Source organism: Neolamprologus multifasciatus, chromosome 15 (genome assembly GCF_963576455.1).
Source record: "Neolamprologus multifasciatus chromosome 15, fNeoMul1.2, whole genome shotgun sequence".
In the NCBI taxonomy this organism is placed as follows: Eukaryota; Metazoa; Chordata; class Actinopteri; order Cichliformes; family Cichlidae; genus Neolamprologus; species Neolamprologus multifasciatus.
This window is the reverse complement of record NC_140453.1, coordinates 17,299,754-17,323,747: the sequence shown is the minus strand read 5'-3', so window position 1 is coordinate 17,323,747 and position 23,994 is coordinate 17,299,754. Positions and strand designations below refer to the sequence as shown.

The 23,994-nt window shown below is 37.9% G+C and overlaps 3 protein-coding genes across 5 annotated transcripts in view; 1 reads left to right on the top strand and 2 right to left on the bottom strand.

Moving 5' to 3' along the window:
- The window catches only part of aven (apoptosis, caspase activation inhibitor), a 46,650-nt gene extending 35,245 nt beyond the window's left edge, over positions 1-11,405 (bottom strand). Inside the window, exons 1-2 of one of the 2 annotated variants that reach the window (XM_085133584.1) lie at positions 11,097-11,405; positions 8,730-8,901 (exon numbers count right to left, since the gene is read on the bottom strand). In XM_085133584.1, the coding sequence (XP_084989710.1) occupies positions 8,730-8,901; positions 11,097-11,276 (352 nt within the window). In that variant the 5' untranslated portion in view covers positions 11,277-11,405. The remainder of the gene's footprint in view (positions 1-8,729; positions 8,902-11,096) is intronic. The other variant, XM_085133583.1, reaches the window with a different exon arrangement.
- Positions 1-19,003, top strand: part of chrm5b (cholinergic receptor, muscarinic 5b) — a 24,818-nt gene extending 5,815 nt beyond the window's left edge. The window contains exon 2 of the mRNA XM_085133577.1: positions 11,820-19,003. Within this exon, the coding sequence (XP_084989703.1) occupies positions 11,892-13,424 (1,533 nt within the window). The 5' untranslated portion in view covers positions 11,820-11,891 and the 3' untranslated portion in view covers positions 13,425-19,003. The remainder of the gene's footprint in view (positions 1-11,819) is intronic.
- On the bottom strand, positions 16,641-23,994 carry emc7b (ER membrane protein complex subunit 7b). 2 transcript variants are annotated; one of them, XM_085133592.1, is made up of 7 exons: positions 23,625-23,994; positions 20,462-20,581; positions 20,229-20,367; positions 19,532-19,612; positions 19,150-19,295; positions 18,010-18,033; positions 16,641-16,860 (listed from the first exon to the last, which is right to left on the bottom strand). In XM_085133592.1, exons 1-7 carry the CDS (start codon positions 23,855-23,857, stop codon positions 16,803-16,805), a joined length of 801 nt encoding a protein of 266 aa, XP_084989718.1. In that variant the 5' UTR covers positions 23,858-23,994; the 3' UTR covers positions 16,641-16,802. The 2 variants fall into 2 exon arrangements, with proteins under 2 accessions (XP_084989718.1, XP_084989717.1); XM_085133591.1 differs by lacking the exons at positions 16,641-16,860; positions 18,010-18,033 and having other exon boundaries at positions 18,428-19,295; positions 20,229-20,385.

Genomic DNA, 23,994 nt, shown 5'->3' with positions numbered 1-23,994 from the left:
TTAGTTAACTGTTCTTCTGTACAAGTGCTATTTTACAGGATTTGACCAAATCTGACCAAAAGAATATGTGACTATACTTTAAAATTCATCAGCGTTTTTTGGTGGAACCTTTATCATCTCTTGTGAAGTCTTCTCTTTTTGTGGATTTCTAAAATAACCTTCTTTTTCTTTTTCTCAGAACATACCAAGCTCTTTATTTTCCAATTCCTACTGTTCCTGCCATCTGCCTGATGGTTTAGTTTGGTTTTTGGAGCTTAGGACTCGCCAGTTTCTTTCAAGAGTTACAAAACTTTCAGATTTAAAAAACAACAACAACAAAAAAAGGTCAAAATTATACTCTTGGGAATAAGGTATAGAGACAACTCTGAGAGTCAACGGCGTGAACACACAAAATCTGGGTAGGAGAATTTTTTAATGAATCATATAAACACAAGATTTAACAGAAAGTACATTAAGTACTGGAAATTGCCCCATTATTAATGCCAAAACATCAAACTATTCTACATGGATATATTATGGACGGCAACGTTTTTCTGTGAGCAGAACAATTTGTGTTTTAGTCACATTATTGCTACAAATACATCCATCCATAATACAAATTGCAGGGAGAACAGAAGCCTCAGCATGTCTTCACTCAACAGTACACACACACAAAGCGCTCTGCAAAATCACATTTCATGCATTTTGCTACATATTTTGCAGTTATATAACATATTGGAATGTCTGTCAAAGTACCCTTATTAATATGACTCAGACAGATCTGAAACATGCTTGAAAAATGTCTGAATAATACATTGTGTTGTACAAGAAGCCTGGAATTTGCAGAAACCGTCTGTTGTCAGTTGGTGACTGTGAGTCAGACTCTTTCCCTGACCTCTGAAAAATACCTGCAATCTCACACAGCGTGTAAAAAAAACAAAAAAACAGTACAAGCACTCATGCACAGCGAGTAGTACTAGTAAGTTTATTAATTCAGTGAATTAGTGTTTACAGCAGGTCAGCCGTTAGAAGTCCCAATCTGGATAAATCCTGTGCCCCACCTCAGCTGTCAGATTTATCCAGTAAACAGCTGCCGCAGCAACAAAGGCTTCACATACTTTCCATCAATTTATGATGGAAGATGATGCTCTGATATCAAAACATATTAATTCTCCTTCATTTATTCTGCCTCTCCCTGCTCTGAACTATCATGCTGTTTCCTGAGTGAAACACATCAATAACTTACTTCTTACTTTGTAATTTTCGTTAGTGGATTATGTGCTTTCTCATCTGATCTCCTCGTTTGTGACCCACTCGTGTGCACCGCTATCAGAAATTTGTGCTGGTCGTAATTAACTGACTGTTTCGGTTTGTGCTAATAGATTTCTCCGAAAGCTTTCCACTTTTGCTTTTTTCTGATCAGGGCCTCACACTGATTTGCTCAAATATGTTTTGGCACTTGAAACAACTAGGGATCGAACCAGCATCCCCACACTCTCTGGACAACCTGCTGTACCTCCACAGTCATTTACCACCACCACCAGCACCACAACCACAACAACAACAACATAAAAACTTAAAATCTTGCTGTTTTCTCCAATAAATGTCAGGAATATCAGGAAAAACAATCCACACCCACTCATATATTTAAACTGTTTTGTTTTGGGTTGCTCAAATGTACTCAGCTCCTATAGAGGAGATCACAATATTATTTGCTCTCATCATGTAGAGTATAATGTACTTGATGGGAAAACAAAACATCTACTTGATTAAAATGTTGGTTAAAAAAAAGAATCAGCTCACGTCTAACGCCTCCATCACACTGTAGGTAAAGCTCTGCTCTCGACCCGTCTGCCCTGGGATTTCGAATCTCGTAAGAATTGCAAGGTGCATAACAAAAGGTTGAGAAACACTGCTGCAGGCCATTTCTCTCTTTAAATACATAGAAGTACTTCCGACCTGTACATTCTGTCAAATCTTGTCAATAAAGCAAACAAAATACCGCAACACCCTTACAAGATAAATAAATAAACAAGTCCACAAGAAGTATTTTGTGGAAAGCTAAGCGGAAACAGGTGGTTTTTATAGTGGATTCCTGTTTTCATGGCTACCTTAATTGGCCAGAAAAACTACTCTTAAAAGCATCGCCGCCCACGTACAATTAAGTATCCTCTAAAGAGCGGCAGCCTCTTGCTGCATGCCATGACTAATCTGGCAATGTGGGCAAAACACAGAGACGAGAGATCGGAGTCAAACAACTCACAAGAGCACCTTTGGCATTTACACTACAAGAGAAGGAGAGAGAGCGACACGGCGCTGCAACACTCCAACTTTCTAATGGCGTGAGGAAAAAAAACCCCACAATCCTACAAAAACAGTTCACTGCTGAAAACACTCACCCGAAGTTAAAAATGGCCTCATGACTTTCCCCAAAAGCATCAGCCTGCACAGTTCAATCAGTGTGAATGCCTGGATACTCAACTGAAAAACATAACTGACAGAAGACATGCTACTTGGAATAATGTGCCATACTAGGCGAGCTCTTGATTAGTAATATGTGCGATGGAATTCGGCTAATTAGAGCTTGGATCCAAAAATAAATGAGGATGACTGATGAGGTTTGTCAAACACGAGTTTCTGATCATCATTGAATTTGTGAATTTTCAAGCCAGAAATTGCAATAACTAGTCTTCAGCCCAGAATGTTGTTAAAACCAGTTAAAGCAGCACCATTTCATTTTGTTGCCAACTGTGGGCAGGACACCAAGCTGTCAACACAATGCTGAAGAAAAACACTGGAATTCACAAAACAGCTGCCAATTTATAAATCCAGCATGCTGAGGAACAAATTAAGATTTATCTTAAGTGATGTTTCTTACCATCTGATAAATGGGAGTCCAGTATTTACAAGCCACCTATATTTGTTTTGGTGAAATAACTTTTACTGTACTAGGAGGAATCCTGTTGACAGCTGTAAGAAAGAGACAGACCATACAGCTAAAGCTACAACAGTTACCCAAAGACTTCATTTTTATAAGCTACACCTGTCATAATAGAGATCATTTTAAGCCTATAAATATTGGTAAGTGCAGCTTTAGAGCCATGTAAGACAATAAAGTCATCCACATGACATAAAAAAGGGAAAATGTAATCATCTGCATGACTGCTTAGCTTTCATTAGTTAAACCAAGTGCAATGTGTTGGTGTGACCCTACTTTGAATAATGGCATCTTAATGACCATATCACATCCTACTGCTCCAAAAGTTTAAATGATCTAATGTTTGATGACTTTTTTTAGACTTCCACAGCAAAACAGTAATTTATCCAGTCAAGTACTCTGCCACCTGCAGCAGTGTGTTATGCAACGTACTCAGTCAAGCTGACAAAGAGACTGGATATGGAAGGAAAGCAAAGTGCAGGGAGATTTGTACTTTAGCATTCCTGCCAGAAATGTGTAAGAGGAAGGAAGCTAAGCAAAGTCAGATTCAGAATAACCTTTATTATCCCTTATTGAGGACAAAAGAAGAAGTGTCAGGCCTAAAAGCCTGTCTACAGAAGATGAACAGAATCTAAAAGTCATGTTCTTTAGAAAGAAGAAAAAAAAATCCAGCAAAGACCTGACACAGGACCTGAAAGATGTTCATCCATTTACTGTTCATCGAAGCCTCATAAGAAATTCTCTCTTTGGAAAAGTGGCTGTCAAGAAGCCGTTCTTCAGGATGGGAGGCAGGGGGAAAGGCTGACATATGTCAAATGACACAAGAACTAGACTGAAAATCAGTGGCAACCTGTCTGACGGAGTGATGAATCCAAATTTGATATTTTTGGTATAATATGTCGATTAGGAGGTCAGAAGAGAGTTACAACAATGAGTGTTTCCTGTAAATAATAATAATAATAATAAACTTTATTTATAAAGCACACTTAAAAACCAAGGGTATGCCAAGGTGCTTAACAAGTAAGATAGAGAATAGGAGGAGGATAATAGAAATAGGACCAAAGCAAGTACTAAGTATGCAAGCAGGTAGCTGTCACTGATACATAGGAAAGCAACAGGTACAGAGCAAACAAGAATTTAAATGAGTATAAAAGTACATAATATAAAATCATAAAAGAAATATTAACTAGAGAGAAAGGCAAGATTGAATAAGTGGGGTTTTAGTCGTGATTTGAACAGTGCAATGGAATCAGATGCGCGGAGGTCGAGAGGAAGGGTATTCCACAGTACCGGGGCAGCCAGAGCAAACGCAGTCACCCCGGAACTTCAGCCGAGGTCTGGGTTGGGTCAGAAGTAGTTGAGTGGTAGATCTGAGTGTTCTAGCAGGAGTATGTGATTTGAGAAGTTCACTAAGATAACTTGGCGCTAATTTATTAATAGTTTTGAATGTAAGGAGTAATATTTTAAATTGAATACGGTACTTTATGGGCAGCCAATGCAAGCTAGCTAGAACAGGAGTAATAGGGCAAAATTTCCTGGTACCAGTCAAGAGGCGGGCTGCTGCATTTTGGACTGTTTGCAGTCTAAGAAGAAGAGAAGAGGGAAGACCGTAGTACAAGGAATTACAATAATCCAACCTGGAGGTCACAAAAGCGTGAATAAGCTTCTCCAGGTCCTCATGCGGAACATAATGCCTAGCCTTAGAGATAAGGCGCAGTTGGTGGAAGCTAGATCTCACTACAGCAGACACTTGTTTATCTCCAAAACAGATGTTTTGAAGACTGTGTCATGGTTCACCTAGTGATGTTGGGGATCTTGTCAAATCTAATGTTAGTGAAAATACAGTCAGATTTTAATCTACCATGCAATACCATCTGGAAAGCATCTGATTGACATTGGCTTCATTTTTCAGTATGACGGTGATCACAAACAGTCATGCACTGGCCTCCCAGAGCCCAGACCTCGACATTAATAAAGCACCGAGGGATCTTGATAGAACAAAACAAGAGGCAGCCAGCATCCAAAGAAGAGCTTTAAATGTCCTTCAAGAAGCCTGAAGAACTAATCCCAAAGTCTACTTAAAGAAATGACAAAAAAGCTTGCCTAAGAGAGTTCAGGCTGTGCTGAAGAATAAAAGTGGTCATATCAAATACTGACTCTGAAACTCATTAGATTTGTACAAACTCTTATACTGCATTTCCATTTATATCTGCAGAAGTTTCATAAAAGTCTAACAAGGAAGAACAAGAAAATAACACCCTTGATTCATCTGTATTAGACTCCGCGCTGATTTTCAGGCAGTCTTGGATAAATCAGCAAAGTATTCTTTAGAAGAATACTGCCATATAAAAACAACCTAGCTATATACTGGTCACATAATACATACTCCATGTAGAGATGTGGTTAAAGCTGTGAAAGAGTTCACTGAAGTGGAAAAAGAGGCACTGAGTCATAGCTAACCATAGAATTTAACACCACTACAACAGTGTCAAATGTTAGCAGGATGTATGATTGATTCTTTAAATGCATGGAGTAATCATGTTTCGTCTCTTACATTCAGAGCGCCTCGAAAGAGGTTTGCATCCAGAACATGAAATCCAGTTTTTGCAGCAGGCTGGAAACAGAGGCAATCCCTGAAATATCTATTAGTATATATTTCCGGTAGTGTTTCCAATCTTCCATCTTGTAGAACGACACATCACAGATCAACCAGCATTACTGAAAAGTGGACGATTACAGATACGCCTCTTCAACTTGTTTCATGTCGTTTTCAATTTCATCAGCGTCTAAAATTGACAGACATAACTTGAAGAAAAAAGAACAACCCAAGCCAAATTCTTTCTTGAACCAGTAGTCCAGACTGTGACGAGGGTGAATCAGCTCAGTTAATCAGTACCCATGGCATATCTGACGGAAGCAGAAAAAACATGACCGTAACTGTAAAAAGAAAACTTTTTTTTTTAAACTTCAAACTGCCAAATCACCAGGGAGGGATTTGTCACCGCAGAAAGCCTAAGGCAAATAAAGCTCAAGAAAAGGAGATGAAGATGTGCCATGAAAGCCAGAATGTTGGCAGACATTTCAGGTCATGATTACTGCATTCAATGCCATCAGCCTGGGAATAGTCAAGATGTTTAGAAGGCAAGACAAGCTGCTCACTGAAACTCAAAAAAAATTACTGAGCTATGGTAACCTGCTTGTACCTCAAGCTCATGATGCTGCCAAATCTACACCAGTCACAGTTAATTAATTACCAGAAAGCCAGCAGGAATTCAAAACAAGTATGAACTATTTTGTGATTTATGTTCAGGAGCTGGAAAAATGAAAAAAAAAATGTTCCTAAAATATTTCTAGACTGTTTTTAGACGTTTGCATATACTCAGCATGTCATGCTAATTCGGGCATTGTAATGATATCTTTGAAATGTTCTTTTTCCAGGGTGCAATGTGCAACATATATCTGTAATGACTTTAAAAAACAACAACAACAAATTGGGTTCAAACATTTGAATTTATTTAGAATTTTCTCTAATACACAAGGGCTCGCAAGTATATGAACTGAGAGGTCAACACCCTCTCTGTCCATGGTAGAGTTCCTTTAAACTGGTCGTCTTCCTGGCAGGAACCGGGCTTTTAAGCACAGTTCAAAGATTTTCAATACAGTTGAGATCAGAGTTTTGGGAAGGCCATTCCAGAAGCTTAACATTGGCCCACGTTATTCCTTCCAAAACCAGTTATGATGTGTGTTTGGGATCATTGTTCTACTGAAACAACCAACTCTGTGCGATCTGACATGAGGCTGAAAAATTTCAAGGCAATCCTTTTTCTTCATTATTCCATGCACTTTGTGCAATGTACCAGTACCACTGGCAGCAAAGCAACCTCAGAGCATGATGATATCGCCACCATGCTTACAGCTGGTACAGTGCCCTTAGGTTTAAAACAGGGGTGGGGAACTCCATGCCTCAAGGGCCGGTGTCCTGCAGGTTTTAGATCTCACCCTGGGTCAACACACCTGAACCAAATGATTAGTTCATTACCAGGTCTCTGGAGAACTTCAAGACATGTTGAGGAGGTAATTTAGCCATGTAAATCAGCTGTGTTGGATCAAGGACACCGGCACTTGAGGCCTGGAGTTCCCAACCCTTGTTTTAAAAGGTTGCCCTTTAATCCTCCAAACATACCTTTTGTCCTTGTAGCCAAATCATTTCACTGTGATGTTCCTGCAGTTTCCATTTCATGGCAGGCTTGAGTGTTTGTGGTTTCTGGTTTGTTCTTAAACCAATTTCCTCTCCTTTGAGGGTGACTGTCTGAGACTTCTTCTAGACCAGGGGTCTCAAACTCACGCCCTGGGGCCACTTGCGGCCCACGTCACCCCTACTTACGGCCGTATATTGACCTGAAGAAATATAATGCAATTTGTCCCTTGAAGTTACTTTTTTTGTTAGTGAGGAATTGTTTGTTGTTGAGTGCAATGTTAAAATAATTTCTTTAAAAAGCAAAAAATGATTTAATATGAAGGCAATATGAGCAGAGAGTGCAAACATGTTCAAGGATTGCATGTTAGTTCAGTCAGAGAGTTTGTGTAAAGAGAACAATTTTCAATATCAGTCAAAAACTAATGCGTACACATATGTCTGCATTTTTATTTTGTTAAATACGAACAAAATCATAGCAGAAGTGCTGCCACGTGTACACGTGTGCCACGTACATACAACTGGTTAGCCGATGATCTTAGAAAAAGGCTTCAAGAGATCTTCCCAAAATGTGTAAATCTATGGTCCTCTTTCTTAGATTTTCAATGAGTTCTTTGGACTTTCCTATTGCTCTTATTGGTCAGTCCAACAAGTGCTGTCAAACAAATCCTTTATTTGCTGGCAAAGAGAAACTATCACTTATACTCAGTCCTGATAACTAAAGTTAACAGGCCTTGTCAAGTTAGAAGACATTGTACTACCTTCATGCAACACTAACTGAAAGATATGAGTGAATGCATATATTTGAGCCTGTATGTGTCCTTATGACTGTGTGGATTAGATAAAATCCACAATAAATTAAAATAGAGCACACAATTATTGCCTTCTGAAGTCACTAAAAAATATATGCTGTGCAATCATTCCAAGAACAGTTTAAAGGAATCATTAAAATCCCAAAATTGTCATGACATCCAGGCCCATGATGAGTGTTAAACTTCTGACCACAACTATAAACAATCTTGAATATTAAGCTAAACGTGACAGCTTGACACTGGGGCTGAGAATCAGGGAAATATCTGAAAAAGCTTGAGCTCTGCTCTTATTAAACTGAACTTCCCTAACTATGATCCTTGGGGGAAAGAAACAGCAACAGAATCAGAGACTGTAGAGAGCCCAGGGGCCCCGACACTGACCACTGAGGCTGAAATTAGCAAACAAGACAAACAAGGATCCTCCATGCAGCTATCTGACAGCAATGTCCATACAGAGCAATTAAAGTCCCTAAAGACAGCATCAAACATTTCTAGCTAATTAGGAAACGGAGGCAACTTTGGAAAACTACAACTTGACTCAGTGGAGTATTTGCACTAAGTCCACAACACACACGAAAGGTCAACACTCTTTAGAAAAACTGAGTCAACATTTATTTGTGCCAAGTGAAGCGTGATGGTGAAGCATCAAATAAAAACGTAAAAAACGGACTGATTGTTAATCACTGAAGCTTCTAGAACAAAGTCAAAGGTAAAACCCATCCCTCCTATTGTGGGCTGTATGAGCTTTGCAGGTGTGGCTGGTAAAACAAACATCCTCCTCCAACATCTCGTGGTCACATCTTACCTGCTGAGGCCAGCAAAACATGAAAGTCTGTTCCTCTCTGAGTAGGCGTGTCATCATCCGGCTCTGGCCTCTCGGACTCCTCGTACCGGTCCCAGTTTGACTCCAGCTTCCTCCTGGAGAACACCTGTGTGCTATCATCGTCCTCCTGATAACTGTCCCCTTCATCTTGGTCCTGAAGGAGAACATAGCAGGGTATACAATGACCAATATGACACTCAAGAAAATCAGAAAGCAGAATCGGACAAGAAATCTTAAGAATAGCTAGATAAAATAAATCTGTCAGCTAAGAGACTAAAGTTGAGGGTCCTCTGATCCAAATTCTTATAAACAACAGTAGAACATTTTAACCTGAAACATACTTTTATCCACCTGTTCATTTTAACCAATTTAAATGGAGTATTGGTGAGCTGGGTTAAAGAAAAAATGATTAACTTAGGACAGAAATAAACAATACTATACTATAATTTCTTGCATCCATCTTGCTACAACATTTTTATATGTAGCACATCCATCGGCCACTTCATTGGGTACACCTGTTCAACCTGTTCAAGGCAAATATAAAAATAATAGAGCAAAGAATGTCAAACTGTATAGCAGCCTCCCGCCAGCAAACTGATGGCTGCATCCAGTAGAATAACAAACCGTCTCACAGACCCAAAATCATCTCAAAGAATTAAAGCAGTTCTGAATTAAATCTAACCCAGTTCCAGAATACCTAACAAAAAAAAAAGAAAAAAACACCTAAAAAAGTGATTTTATATTGCAGTGGGATTTGGGGACCATTCCTTTGTAAACTAAAAAAATAATTATAATAATTAGGAGAAAAAAGATTTTGAGCTGGAAAAATTTTTGGCAACTATTTCTATAATTACCATTTCAAGGACAAATGGCAACTTCATTCAAACTCTGGCACTTTGAGGATTTTCTGAGTTTCTATTTCTAGTCAAAGTAATTGAAATATGTTTATTTTTAATATGTCACCTGTGCTTTGGGAAAATAAACAACTAAACTATTAATTTAGGAAGTAAGCAACAATAAATTAATACTGAAAGTACTCTTTTATTAGCAAACTGTAGGAGGACTGCCTAAACACACAGATCCCAAACATGTTTGCACATTCCTGACAAATGTGCATAGAAACATCCATTTCAATTGAATTTCTCCGCAAGTATTTTTTTTCCTCCAGTACCAGAAGAGACTTTTCAGAGTCTGTTATGGGTTTATTGGCTAGGGAATGTATGTAAAGCACAATATTTAGATTTTAAATCCTGGTTTCTTTGAATAATTTTGGTGTTATAGATCACAATGCAAAAAAAAAAAAAAGACAGTCTGGAAAGAAGTCTAATTGTTCTAACTTTTAAAAAGTCTAAACTGCATACCTTTAGTACTGTCACTATGATTTTCCTGCAACAGAAATAATAATTCATTTTGTGCTTCACAGATTGAAAGACAATTTTTTTAAAGTGTTCATTAGCACATAGCTCTTATTTATAATTGGTAGCTAAGTGTCATAATTGGGTGAAGGTATAAACAAAGAATAAACATCACTGCCAAAACTGAACTCATTAAGTTTGCCTGAGTAACACATTTATCCCTGCTTTCTCACACATCTGCAAAAAAATCTTTTCATAATACTGCCATGGAAAAACCGTGCTTTCTTCTGAACAAGATAATCAAAGAGCTACGGATGCACCAAAAAAAAAAAAAAAGATTGCAATCAAGAGCTCCAAAGAACCAAGGGAGATTTTGATGACTGTAATCACAGAGCCCCTATTGTTTCTCTTCTACTGCTGTAGTTACCATGGCAGGGGCATTAACTGTCTGAACATCCCAGTGGAAAAACAACTGCAGCCTCTAAGGTCATATCGACAGGCAGATTGTAAAGTGACAAAGTTAAATTGCTGTGGGAAAAATTTCAAGAGCTTGATCAAAATGTTGACACATGTAAAAGGGCTCAGTGTAGCTCTATACAGTGCATGCTGGTAGGGTTTATTAGATGACGATAGCACGAACAGCAAATAATAAGCATGGATGGATTTAGCTGATATTTGCACACTTCTCATGTCAGCTAATGCATATTGACTCGAAACTTACTGTGAGTTTGCACATTATTTCAATACATAGCTATATTTCAAAGTTTGCACCAGCTGCTGGGGTTGTTTTGCTCAGACTAACTATAACACTGCCTAACTATCACCCTGAAATGAGCTTTAGTTAGGCCGAATTGAAGAAGTAATCCCATGTAGCTTTGCAATAGTATCTGTGAATGTGTGCGTCAGCGCAGTGACGTAAACTACAGGATTCAAAAATATTTTTCAACAAAGTTTAGGACTAACGTAAGGGGACTCAGATTCCCTGCTCTCTCACCCGCTGATGGAATTCAGCAGCATGGGCGCCTCCTCCACGTCCACGGCCGCGATGATGTTCTCGTTTACCCCGCCCGCGGTGGTGGCCTCCTCTCCCTCGGCGTTCACTGCCAAAACTGTTGCCGTCGTTTCCACCGCGGCCACCTCTTCTCCCACTGCCTCTAGTTACTCTACCTTCCATTGCTGTCAACAGTGGCCGGACAGCTGAGCGTGTGACGCCTCACAGTTGAAATGGGTGTTACACCCAATGATATCCCACGGCAAAATTGTTTTGATTTGATAGTTCCGGGCCTCAATTTGGCTACATGAATATCTATCAGTACCATATAAAAATAATTAACTTTTCACGTTTGAATGTTTTTTATATTCTTAATGAAGAAACTCTATGTCAACTAGAACTTATAAGCAAATAAATACTACTGCATATATTATTATATTATATGTATTATAATATATAGTATTATTATTATTATTAATGACATATAGAATTTTATAATACATTACATGCACACACACATATATAATGATGAACCTAATGTTTTATTTTACCGTATAAATATTATACTTAGATTACAATAAATCTGTTACGCTTTTTACGAACTAAGTATACAAGTTAAAAATCTAAGTAAGCTACTGTCACTCTGATCAAAAATGAATTGTGCTAACTCATTAAAAACAACTCTGTGTGTAATTATATCTCATTGATGTTCTCTTTTCATTGTAGGTAACTGCTGAATCCGCATGAGGCTACAAAGAGATATTTTCCAACAGTAACACAGCTCTGTAACAAAACGTAATGGATGCTTCAAACAGTACTTTTGGCAACACTTCACAAGTCTCCGCTGCTCCTCACAGCCTTTGGGAGGTTATAACCATCGCCACGGTGTCGGCCATTGTCAGCCTGATAACAATAGTTGGTAATGTGCTAGTTATGCTGTCCTTTAAAGTAAACAGTCAACTTAAAACTGTAAACAACTACTACCTACTGAGTCTGGCGTTTGCGGACCTCATCATAGGAGTTTTATCCATGAACCTGTATACCACATATATACTAATGGGTTACTGGTCCCTAGGGAACCTTGCATGTGACCTCTGGCTAGCAGTAGATTATGTAGCCAGCAATGCTTCAGTTATGAACTTACTTGTTATCAGTTTTGACAGATACTTCTCCATTACAAGGCCACTGACATACAGGGCAAAGAGGACTCCAAAGAGGGCTGCCATTATGATAGGTCTGGCATGGTTGGTGTCATTTGTCCTTTGGGCTCCACCCATTCTGTGCTGGCAGTACTTTGTAGGAGAGAGAAAAGTGCAAATAGACCAGTGCCATATCCAGTTTTTAACACAGCCCGTCATCACATTTGGGACAGCCATTGCTGCGTTCTACATCCCAGTCTCTATTATGACCATTCTTTACTGCAGGATTTACAAAGAGACGCAAAAACGGACAAAAGATCTAGCAGAGCTGCAAGGGCTCACAAAGGAACATGTTCCAGAGGGGGCTAAACCACAGAAAACTCTTATTCGTTCTTGTTTTCATTTCACCCGAGAGCCAAGAGATCAGAGTCAGGCCTCCTGGTCCTCATCTAATCAAAGTAATGCCACAAAAACTACCACGAGGTCAGATGAGGCATGGGCGAAAGCAGACCAGATAACGTCTTTTAATAGCTACACGTCCTCAGAAGAAGAGGAACAACACGTTTCAGTAGAAACCCCACAAGGATCCTTCAAAGAGCCAGGAAGTGGAGAAACTAATAAAAATGGACAGGTGACTGATTATGCAGAAAATGAGTATTTTTCCACACCTCAAAAAAAGAACAGCAAAAAGTGCATCTCATATAGGTTTAAACTTGGCTCAAAGGGTAAAAACAGCAATCCTATGAGCGCAACATCATGCCCCCCTGAAACAGAGCTGCCCACCAAAAATGCCTCCCCCTCCTCATCCTCCACCACCTCCAAACCCATGGACACTGCCCTGAAGAACCAGATTACTAAGAGAAAGAGGATGGTGCTGGTGAAGGAGAAAAAAGCAGCCCAGACTCTTAGCGCCATCCTCCTGGCTTTCATCCTGACATGGACGCCATACAACATCATGGTGCTTATCTCTACTTTCTGTGGCGAATGCATCCCGACATCCCTGTGGCACCTGGGCTACTGGCTGTGCTACGTCAACAGCACCATCAACCCAATGTGCTACGCTCTTTGCAACAAGACCTTCCAGAAGACGTTCCGCATGCTTCTGCTGTGTCAGTGGAGGAAGAGGAGGAGAGGTGAGGATAAGCTATACTGGGGTGGACAAAACCCAAATGTCAACAATAAAATGACTTAATGTGTCCCTGCAATATTACACCAGACTTACTTTGGTCCACTTTGTTGGATTTTCTTGACATACACAGTAGTCAGTGGTCTTCTTCAGCATGAAGTGCCACATGTGATTTTTGTGTTAAAAATACCTGCTGGTTCAAAATGAGCTGAGCCTGATGAAGCGCCTAAACGTCTGCTGTTATAAGAAAGAAAGGTGTCTGCACATTCTCACTTAATTAAAGGTTAACGAACAGGTTCAGATGTTTTCTAGTCTGTCTTGAAGCGATATACCACTGCTTCTACACATTAAAGTCTGATTACAGACCTACAGATTGCATGGCCGCTGAGGGAGCTGCGTGAAGTAGGGCTGTCCGTGATGTTTAAAAAATGAAATATCAACATTGTGCTAATAATGCATGTATGATAATCATAAATAATTGTGTATTTGTTCTTTTTGTATGCTTTTGTATAGTTATATGGCTTTAGACTCTATTGCCACCTGAATGCATTTGTGAGGTTAATTAATGTAAAAAAAAGACACAATAAACAAAGTTACTGATTAATTTGAATGATAGAATTATTGCTATTTTTAATAGATATCGTGATAATAGCAATATTGTGAATCTTTGTTTTTTTGGTCACGATAATCATGCAGAAACGTGACATCATGACAGCCCTAGTATGAAGTCTGATAAACCGCCTTGTGCTACATCATATCACTTGAGTCAGCGTCCGTTTTATGTCTAAGGGGTGTTGAGTTTAGAAACAAGTTATCTTATCAAACTTCTGTAGGCTAATGGCTGTGTGACATGAACAGAAATCTATGACAAAACTGTTTTTGGTTAAGTTGTATGGTGGGTAATACAGGCACCAGTTGTTTTTGTTGTTGTTGTTGTTGTTGTTACAAGAATAGGAAAGTCAGCAATGAGATATATCTCTCTTTCAACTCCTGTTATTAATAGTTCAAAACAAGTTAATGGAGCACACATTTAAATATTTGTAATATACTTACACGCCCATATCCTTCCTCTCCATATGGGCAATACTGCTATCCCTTTGCAACTGAGATCTAAATGTACTCGGACACTAAAATATATGGTACATAACATATATTATGACTAAACAGTCAACACTTTTATTGCAAGAAAAAAGTGACATTTACATAAGGCAAAAAAAAAAAAGCAGAAGAAACAAAAAGTACAGAAGGAAATAAATCCGGTGTAAAGGTTGTTATGGCTTTATGTAACTGGTGTCAGACACTTTGTCTTCTGTCAAGTCACCACTTCTTTCTGACCTACATCAATAAGGTGAGGCGCTTTTATGCGTGTTTATTAAGTCCTTTGTCCAGTCTGATTTTGTGGAAGTGGATAAACTGCTTGCTCAACTCATACTAACTTTACTTTATCATAATAATAACAATGGATTGCATTTATATAGCGCTTTTCGAGACCCACAGTTATTAAAAAGAATTAAGAAACGTTAACTAGAAAGATGTTCGTAACACAGACAATCTCAAAACCTGCTCTTGGTACGCTCCACTGATATCTCTTGTACACACACATACACACACACATTTTTTTTAAAAAATTTGTCTTGTTTTCTGTTTTCAGTACCTGTGGACAGGCAGGAAATCATTAATGAATTGCAAAATGTGTCTTTTGGGTCAATATTTATTTTTAAATGAATTTTTATCCTTTGAGACTGTTAAACACTATAAAAGTCTGATGTCTGTAGTTCCCCCAATATCGAGTCGCTCATTTAACTACAAAACCTGCTTTTACTTTACATTTTTAAGGAATTTGTAAAAAGTGATGTCAGGTATTCAGTTGCACTGTTAAACACCATACTGATAATATTTTTAGGCTAAGGACTTTTAAATTGTTCACAGCTGTCCTAGCCTCATTTCAAGACATCATAATTCCAAACCCAGCTATATTGTCCTTTATCTGTTTACATAGCAGCTTCTAGTACTGGACTTCTAACCTGTTTTCTATTTGCATCTATATTGTGATCCTCTGTGACCTGCTTATTACATGTTTATATAGTAAACAGAGTAAAGCGCTTAGTTCTGCCAACCTCACCAGGATTACAATCATTTTCAATATAGCTAATTTACAAGATAATAAATAAGCTGTGTTTATAATTTACACATGAACTGTAACTTCTGCAAGGGGACACCTGCAAAATAAATAAAATAAAATTCCTCCCTCCCTTGAGATTGTGGAGCAATGGTAACCATCTCCAAAATGGGTTATTTTGTGTTGAAAAGACTGCAACTTTGAAACATCCAGTAAAGATGGTAACTCTTACTCTAGTTGAACTTCCAACTCCAGGAATGTCGACTGTCATTCTGTTTTAAAGTCTTGTATTGCACTGTCATTTAAACAGTGAATTAATTATTTTTTTGTTCCCTTTTTAACATCATGTATTTGTTTGCATTTGGGGACATTTGCAGAAGTACCTTGAAATAGCTGTCGGTGGCTGCAAAGCAGCAACTACAACTGGTTTGCTGGTTAAGAAACCAAATAAAAATTAAAAATCAAACATGGTAATAAAATAGTATTCTTTCCAAACCAGTGGCCCAAGTAACAACCACGGCCCCTCCTTCAATGGCAAGCCTGTCTCAAGCCTGATTACAGGGGTTGTAACAATCTTTTTTAGTAAAATATCCTGGAGTCAACATTTCTGATCCTATCCTTTCAACCTCAAATAATTCATAATTCTCCTTTATACTCTTGCACTGTGTATAAATGACATAGCATAAGCTCACATATTTCAAAATAAATCTGTAACAGGAATAACATATTTCAGATTGTGTCGGATTTTACACTTCACAAATGGTGAATGTAAATTGTTTACAGTATATTATTGTTCAGTGAATGTCTTTTCCTCTGTTTTCTATCTTGTTGATATTTGATCATGTGTATAAGGGCTAATCGGTACATTTATGTGAATTTACAGTTGCATTAGTTTAACACTAGTAATATGAGATTAAGATTGTTATGGACACCTCTTGTCTTCTTTTTGCTGTAAAAAGATGAGTGATGTTGTAAATTATTTCACTTTTTTGTCTATTATGATGTAATGTTAAATGTATCTTTCTGATCTGAACTCTGTGCCTTTTGTTCTGCTCATAGCGGCAAAAATTCCTTTGTGAAGGCGCTTGTGCTTACCGTCCGTCTGCACTTCTGTAAGTGTCTTTGTGTAATAATATACACAGTAAAATACAAACTTCAAGGCAAACATTTAATGACCAACAGACATGTTGAAGACTGTCTCATTTGTCAATAATTCGTCTTTGAGAGGTGAGGCAAATCGTTACCATCCTCCAATGGTTGACAACCCAAATGTGCCATGTACCAACGTCATGGCTCTAAACAAATCCCCGACGTCACCGGAGATTTTACTGGTCCCAAGAGTCCAGGTCAGCATTGTTGTTCTGCATTGAGAGTTTCTTTGCTCTAATGCAACACCACATGAAAAGAACAAAGCCATTAATTAACTGATCTCATTAACAGGACTCGGCGTTTTCAGTCTGATAAAGCTCAGTTGACATGTGATGTCACTGAAACACTAATAAAAAACTATTTCCCTGGAGAACTCACCTTTGTGTTTATGGAAGCTCGTTTCCACCACTGGACAAAAAAACATTTTTTTGCCCCCAACAAGTCAAAATATTGGATCATTGTTTGAAAATTTTGAGTTCGGTATCTCGAGATTTTAACTTACTAACTCAAACTTCCAAAATAAATACGCCAGAATTCAGAAAATAATATGAAACTTTAGTTAAAATTTTGAGATAACCCCAAATTTTAAATTATGAATAGCATTTTTTTCCTTTCCCCTCCAGTGGCAGAAATAGGCTTGTATATGTGCTGAATGAACTCTGGTACTGTAGTTTCTCTTTAATCTCAAATACAAAATGCAACCGTGAAACCCTAAAACACCAAAATGCAGCTGAAAATAGTGTTTGGTTAATATTTGCATCCATTTGGTAAAAATTAGTTTTTAGCAGTTTAGCTCTAGCTTTTAAATAAAACATTTAGAGTCAAAATAAGCACTAAATTGCTTTGGTCTAAGAGCCACAGTGATGATTGAAACTTTGGAAAATATTAGGGAAAACAAGAAGCGTTCTCTTATTTCGATGCTTTCACTTAACTCGTTTAGCATGAGTCATCTACAGGACGCTGTCATGCGCATTCTTCACACAGCAACTCATTCTTAACCTTGGGAAAAGGCGATTTGATGAAAACGACTGATTTTAAATTGTGTCACACCATCACCATTTACCTGTAGACGGGGTATCACTGGAAAAAGATGCAACTGCATGCAAGTTGACCTAATTCACGACACTTTTTGTCTACTCTGTGCTTGAGAGATAACTTTTAGATTATATTTATATTCACTACTTCTCACCAAAACACATTCTGTGCATCATAAACATCTGATCTGACTTTAAAGCATTTTTTGAGCCCTGTGGTTATTATCGACAGTGATTGTGCCGAGCGGGCCCTCGTGCATAACACTAAGACTCAAAAGCTTAAGCAGTTATTTGGAACTCAGCCAGCAAACTTGTTTTTTGCTTGTATTGACCCACATGCTTCTCCTACCTTGATGTGCCAGAATGTTTTCCCCTGAAAAAGGGAAGACAAGGTAATTCATCTTTTTGCGTTACCACTGCTAAGCACTGATCAGTGAAACAGCAGGAATATACAGTAAATATAATCTTGCATAGATGCATATGATGCAAACAAAACAAAAACCCAGTCTTTCTCACTTCTGGGTAACTTTGAAGCCAAAATCAAAACCATAGCAACAACGGAGCTTTTGTGCCAAAAGGACTATCTCCTCAACAAATAGATAAATGCTGATGATGAACATATTTGGCTCAAAGTTCAGGAGAAAGCTAGTGACTCAACCTTGAGCTGAGCTTATTTTGTCGGTCTCTATATTTAATAACATTACTCATTATTGTTTCATTTTAAAACACGTCCTGTCAGCCAGTGCTAACACATTCTACAATAATGATTTTACTATGGACTTTAATGTCTATTTTATTACAAAGTAAAACCAGTTACACTTTGTAGAGCTTTTAAAAAGCAACCATACATTTCTCTCTTTGTACTTCCAGTGATTATCATTTTAATTTTTACACCTCAGGCACATAATGTACAGCGTGTGAATTCTAACCATACAGTTCACCACAATTCAGAAAATGAGAAAGTCATGTGTTCACTCAAAGAAATGAATGGTGTGAAATAAAAACACAGCTGTCATATACCATGGCAATTTATTTATCTAGGTTTTTAAATAAGAATTTATCTGTCTTAAAATTCAATTTCTTCATTCACAGTCGTATTACTGAAGTTACTTAAACAAGAAAATCTCTGAATTGTGTATATATGCTCTCTTTCAGGTAGTGGAAGTAGCAGCAGTGGAAAATATACAATGGAGGTTTTAGCACAGAAAAGACTGTAGAAAGTATCGCGCAAATTAAGAATAACAGCTTTCGCAACAAATGTTATCAGTGCAGTATGAAAAAAAAAAAACCTAGGAAAAAAAACAATTTTTGCTCAGTTTGTAATAGCATATTAGAAATCCAGATGTGCTCAAAACATCTAATATTAATGAAATCTGTACAATAAACCCAGAGAGAGAGAAAAAATGACACTTTAAAACCTTGCTTCCATGACATAAATCAAGCTTTTTTTCTTTTTAGGTGGATTTTTAGGAGGCATGTACAGTACTACCTCCTCTTGGCAGCTGGCCTGGTGCCTTTGCTGCTGCTGCCTGCCTTGCTGGATCCTTTGGAGCCAGAGAAGAGCTTGGTCATGAGCTCAGAGACATCAGGAAGCTCAGGGTTGGGGTTCAGCATGTTCATGGACTGCTCCATTTCCTGTAAAGAAAGGGAGGCAGAGAATGAACAGCTGTTTATGGAGAGAGAAAGGCTGTGTACAGACTCAATGTTCTCTCTGATGTTAAAAATGTATCACAATCAGTCACATCTGTCACAGTTAGCACTTTAGCACAATAAGCAATTCAAAAGGAGACAAGGATAGGGTTAGGATTTAAAACATCACAAAGTCTGTTCTTTCTTCCATTTAGCTCAGAGACACAGCACAATGAACATACCTTTCTCATCTCTGGGTCATTGGTGTTGACCACTTTGGGTAGCAAAACAATGATAAGCAGGGGCAGAACCATCATCATAACCTGCAGGAGCAACAAAGACATGAAATGACATGTAACAAATTCAGATGCAATCTTCTTTGACAACTTGTTTTTACAGTTCCTTTTGTCAACGGTTTTATCTGTCACCACAGAAGCAAACATTCTCTTTTTGAATTTGTGGGCCATCCAATCAAGAGAAAAGTTTGGCATAAGGAAAACGCAACCTTAAAAAGGAAAGGAGCTAAAAAAAAGAAAAGAAAAAAAAAGAAAAAAAAAAGCTTGTGTCAGACAGTGGACGGCCTGTACTACCCCAGATAAATCAGGTTTACTTTCAACTCTGATTGATAGAAAGCTGCTCAAGAGTTCATAAGTACAAAAATATGCAGTAGAAATGAGCAAAAAAGGTACACTTTAAGGAATGGAAATGTGACTTCATAGTCATGAAACTTCTGTTCATTATTGTCAATATTGTGCACCAGCTTATCAAAATTAATTAACATCTGTAGTTCTCTAAATGGGGCTACAGCCAATGGACTAACTGTACAAATGGTAGAAAGCACATGTTTAATCAGAGTATTAGGATAATGGTGGGATCCTAGGAAATGTTTCTTTTGTGACATACACATGCAATTCCCACTTAATCAACGCATTTTCTTACCATTGGGTTCATAAGGAAGTCTGTCCAGCCCCAGGTTTCTCGCTTCATAAAGTAGCTGTGAGGTCCACTACTCCTGATCTGAAGAGGGTACGGCTGGCGAATTACCTCTGAAGTTTTGATGTAATTCACAAGTCGCGCTCTGTGAAATAACACATTGCTTCAGTGGGTCAGAGTTGCCACAGGCCAACCGCTAATTTTTGCAAGTTTTGTGTTTTTCACTATAGTGGCCATACCTCATTTTACCCTTGGATGTGATATCAACACGGACAGCTTCAAATCTATAGGTGGGAGTAACAACTTCAACAACGTAAGACCCAGAGGGGACATCGTTCACAGCAAAACTCCCATCGGTTCTGTAACAAAAACGTAAAGCAATTTTTTCAAGACAGCAGCTGCTTATAATTTAAAAAAAAGGTCAACCTAAAGTTCATCTAAAATATTAATCCTGAAATAAATGGAGAATGAACTAAATAGTATTATCAAACTATCTTACTAAAGCAGAAATACAAATGGTTAAGACAAATAAATAAACAAATGTGGTAAAAACGTTAAAGGTCTTGCCAGTCAATAAAAAATTTCAATTAAATATCTCAAAGTGGGACATCTATAAAGGTCACCTAATTAGGTGTATAAGTATCTAAGAATTCAAGTAGTATGCTTATTAAGTTGAAATTTGAAGCACACTGCATTATGGTAGAAATATAAAAAGAAAGAAAAATACTAAAACATGTTAAAATTTCGGGACCTTGTAAAATATTTAACTGCACAAGTACTATATGAAGAACTGAGTAAGGGTTAGGTTCCCTGTTACTGGGAAATATAGAGAAAATGTTCACTGGTAGGGAAGCAGGGCTATAATGTGAAGATAAAGTTTCATTTTTTAACAGTATGGCCAACAGCGAAAGCCATTTGTGTTTTTAACTGTGCCATACAACAATGTTCAGTGGCTCATATGGTAGATAAATGTCAATGCAAATTTTGATTTATATGTATGAAGATATTTACATCCATCCATCCATTCGCTTCCACTTATCCTTTTCAGGGTCGCGGGGGGCGCTGGAGCCTATCCCAGCTGTCATAGGGCGAGAGGCGGGGTACACCCTGGATAGGTCGCCAGTCTGTCGCAGGGACAGACAACCATTCGCACTCACATTCACTCGCACATTCACACCTAGTGGCAATTTGGATTATCCAATTAACCTATTCCCACAAACTGCATGTCTTTGGACGGTGGGAGGAAGCCGGAGTACCCGGAGAGAACCCACGCAAACACGGGGAGAACATGCAAACTCCACACAGAAAGACCCCGGCCTGATGGTGGAATTGAACTCAGGACCTTCTTGCTGTGCGGCAACAGTGCTAACCACCGTGCCACCCAAGATATTTACATGTATGTATATATATGTAAATATACATGCATGTGTGAGAGTATATATATATAAATAGTCTAATTATGACTATTTACAAAACCTGGCATAAATATTGTGGAGTATGCAAAGTAGGTTAGTAATTGTGTGTGTGTGTGTGTGTGTGTGTGAGTGTGAGAGAGAGAGAGAGAGAGAGTATAAAGCTACATATAGGTGGATGAATGCATGTGGATGTATGCATATTATGTTATGATATATATGTATAGCTTTATATGTCTGCTAGTATACATATAAATGCATAGTTATGTATAACTACACGTAGAATTAGAATAGAATAGAATTCAACTTTATTGTCATTGCACATGCACAGGTACAGGGCAACGAAATGCAGTTTGCATCCATCCAGAAGTGCTTTAGTGATATAGATATATTACAATATATATTAGCAATAATATAGATATGTAAGTATATTACAGAAATGGGTCTATTATGGTATGTTATAATGTACACGGTATGAAGTATGTTGTGAATATTCTATAACTATAAGTATGTACAGGCTGTAGTGAGTACTAGCTATGTACAGACTATGAACAGGATATAAATATGGAATAAAAAAAAAAAAACTATACAGAAATCTGAGATATACAGTTATACAGAAATGTGAACTATGCAAGTTATAAGCAGTTGTAGGATTAAAAATTATCGTATGTACAGAATGATTATTTACACAGAGCTATACAGTAGTGCAGTTAGGATAAGTATGTATGTATGTATGTGTACGTATGCAATCAGCAAGTTAGTTATGCTTCTTTTCAAGCGTAAATTATGAGTTTCTTATATACAATCTATTAATTATACATTTTGTTTTATTTTTGGTCTGTGTTTACCTACTACATAATGTAAATGTTTTCTTTTTTGTTTAATTTTTCAAATAACCTAAGCTATGAAAAAGTGCATTGTTACATTCCATGATGCAAATAACCTATTAAAAATAAAAATATAGTGATAACTCTATGAATAATCAGAGACTTCTTTTTTTAAATACATTTTGTTATAGTTGCATAGTTATAAGTGACTACTTCTATACCTTTTATGTGTGTGAAAAAACAAAACAAAACAGTAAACAAAATTTGTCTTCATCAAAATCATTCCTTTGGGCACAATCTATGTATACAATTTGATAGACTAATAGAGCCAGTAGGGATGAAACTAACAGTGAGACACATAAAACACAACACTACTAATGCTACTACTTCTTCTGCTAATAATAATGCATTTATAAAAACAAGAACCTTAGAATGTCTTTCTAAGGGTGCTCCATCCGATATCCTTGAATTTATACTTGTATCACAGACAAATGTATGTACTAGCCATCATTTATACTCGCATCTTTGGTGAAATACACTACTGTACACTAGTCATACAATTATTAAAACTATTGCTAAGACAATCGATTAAACCCTTCTGAGCTAAGAAGAACATGAATGATTATTTTATTACGGATGATACGGTAACATGGTTAAAGATAGCAGGGTTAAATAACATGATATATTATTTTTATTTGTACATTACTACACACGTGACAAACAAATACTATAGAACATGCTTAATAATATGTCATGCCTTCAACACACGTTTGTGCAGCAAACCAGTGCTAGTACTGGTGTTTTCTCATAAACATATGCTAGCTGTGGAAACATAATAGATTATATATACACAAGTCTCTTGTGGACGTTTTGTGTTGTGGTTACCGCTGCAGTAGGACCAAAAAGGCCTCATGTTGAAATGAAACGCTAATTGATTGACACTCGGACAAGAGTTACAAAAGGAAAGCTGTGCATGATCTACAAAATTTGGTACCTGCCATCTGCCTGTGGCAGACGCAGTCGTTATAGGGTTTGACTTCGAGTTTGACCCTAACCACCAGCTAGCAATGGCTAGGTGCTAATGCTACGTACGTAGCATTAGCACGTATTGTAGCACGTACCATGCTAGCTAGTTATCCGGTATAACTATGGATATTTCTTACCTCAAAAATCCCACATGTTCTTCACCATCTACTAGCACTCTAGCCGTGGAGACCCAGTCTTGTGTTTTCACTCCGGGAACTATCGCTCTTCCTTCAATTTTGAACCGATCTCCGTTAGTCTGCGTCGACATAGCTGCGCCAGGCCCCGCTTCCATTTCAGTAAAACACCACCCTACGACGAGTACAGACTGGACGAAAGCCAGTAGCAGCGGTATTCTTTCCCTGTGCCACATACTGCCTCGTCTTTAATAAACTAAAATCGTTTTTCACCGTTTCTGCACCAACATGTAGTCAAGAGCTGTTTAGCGAAGGAGCGGAAGCCTCGCTGCATCAGCTGTCTCTGCGGAAAATGACGTCACTTCAAAAAAAC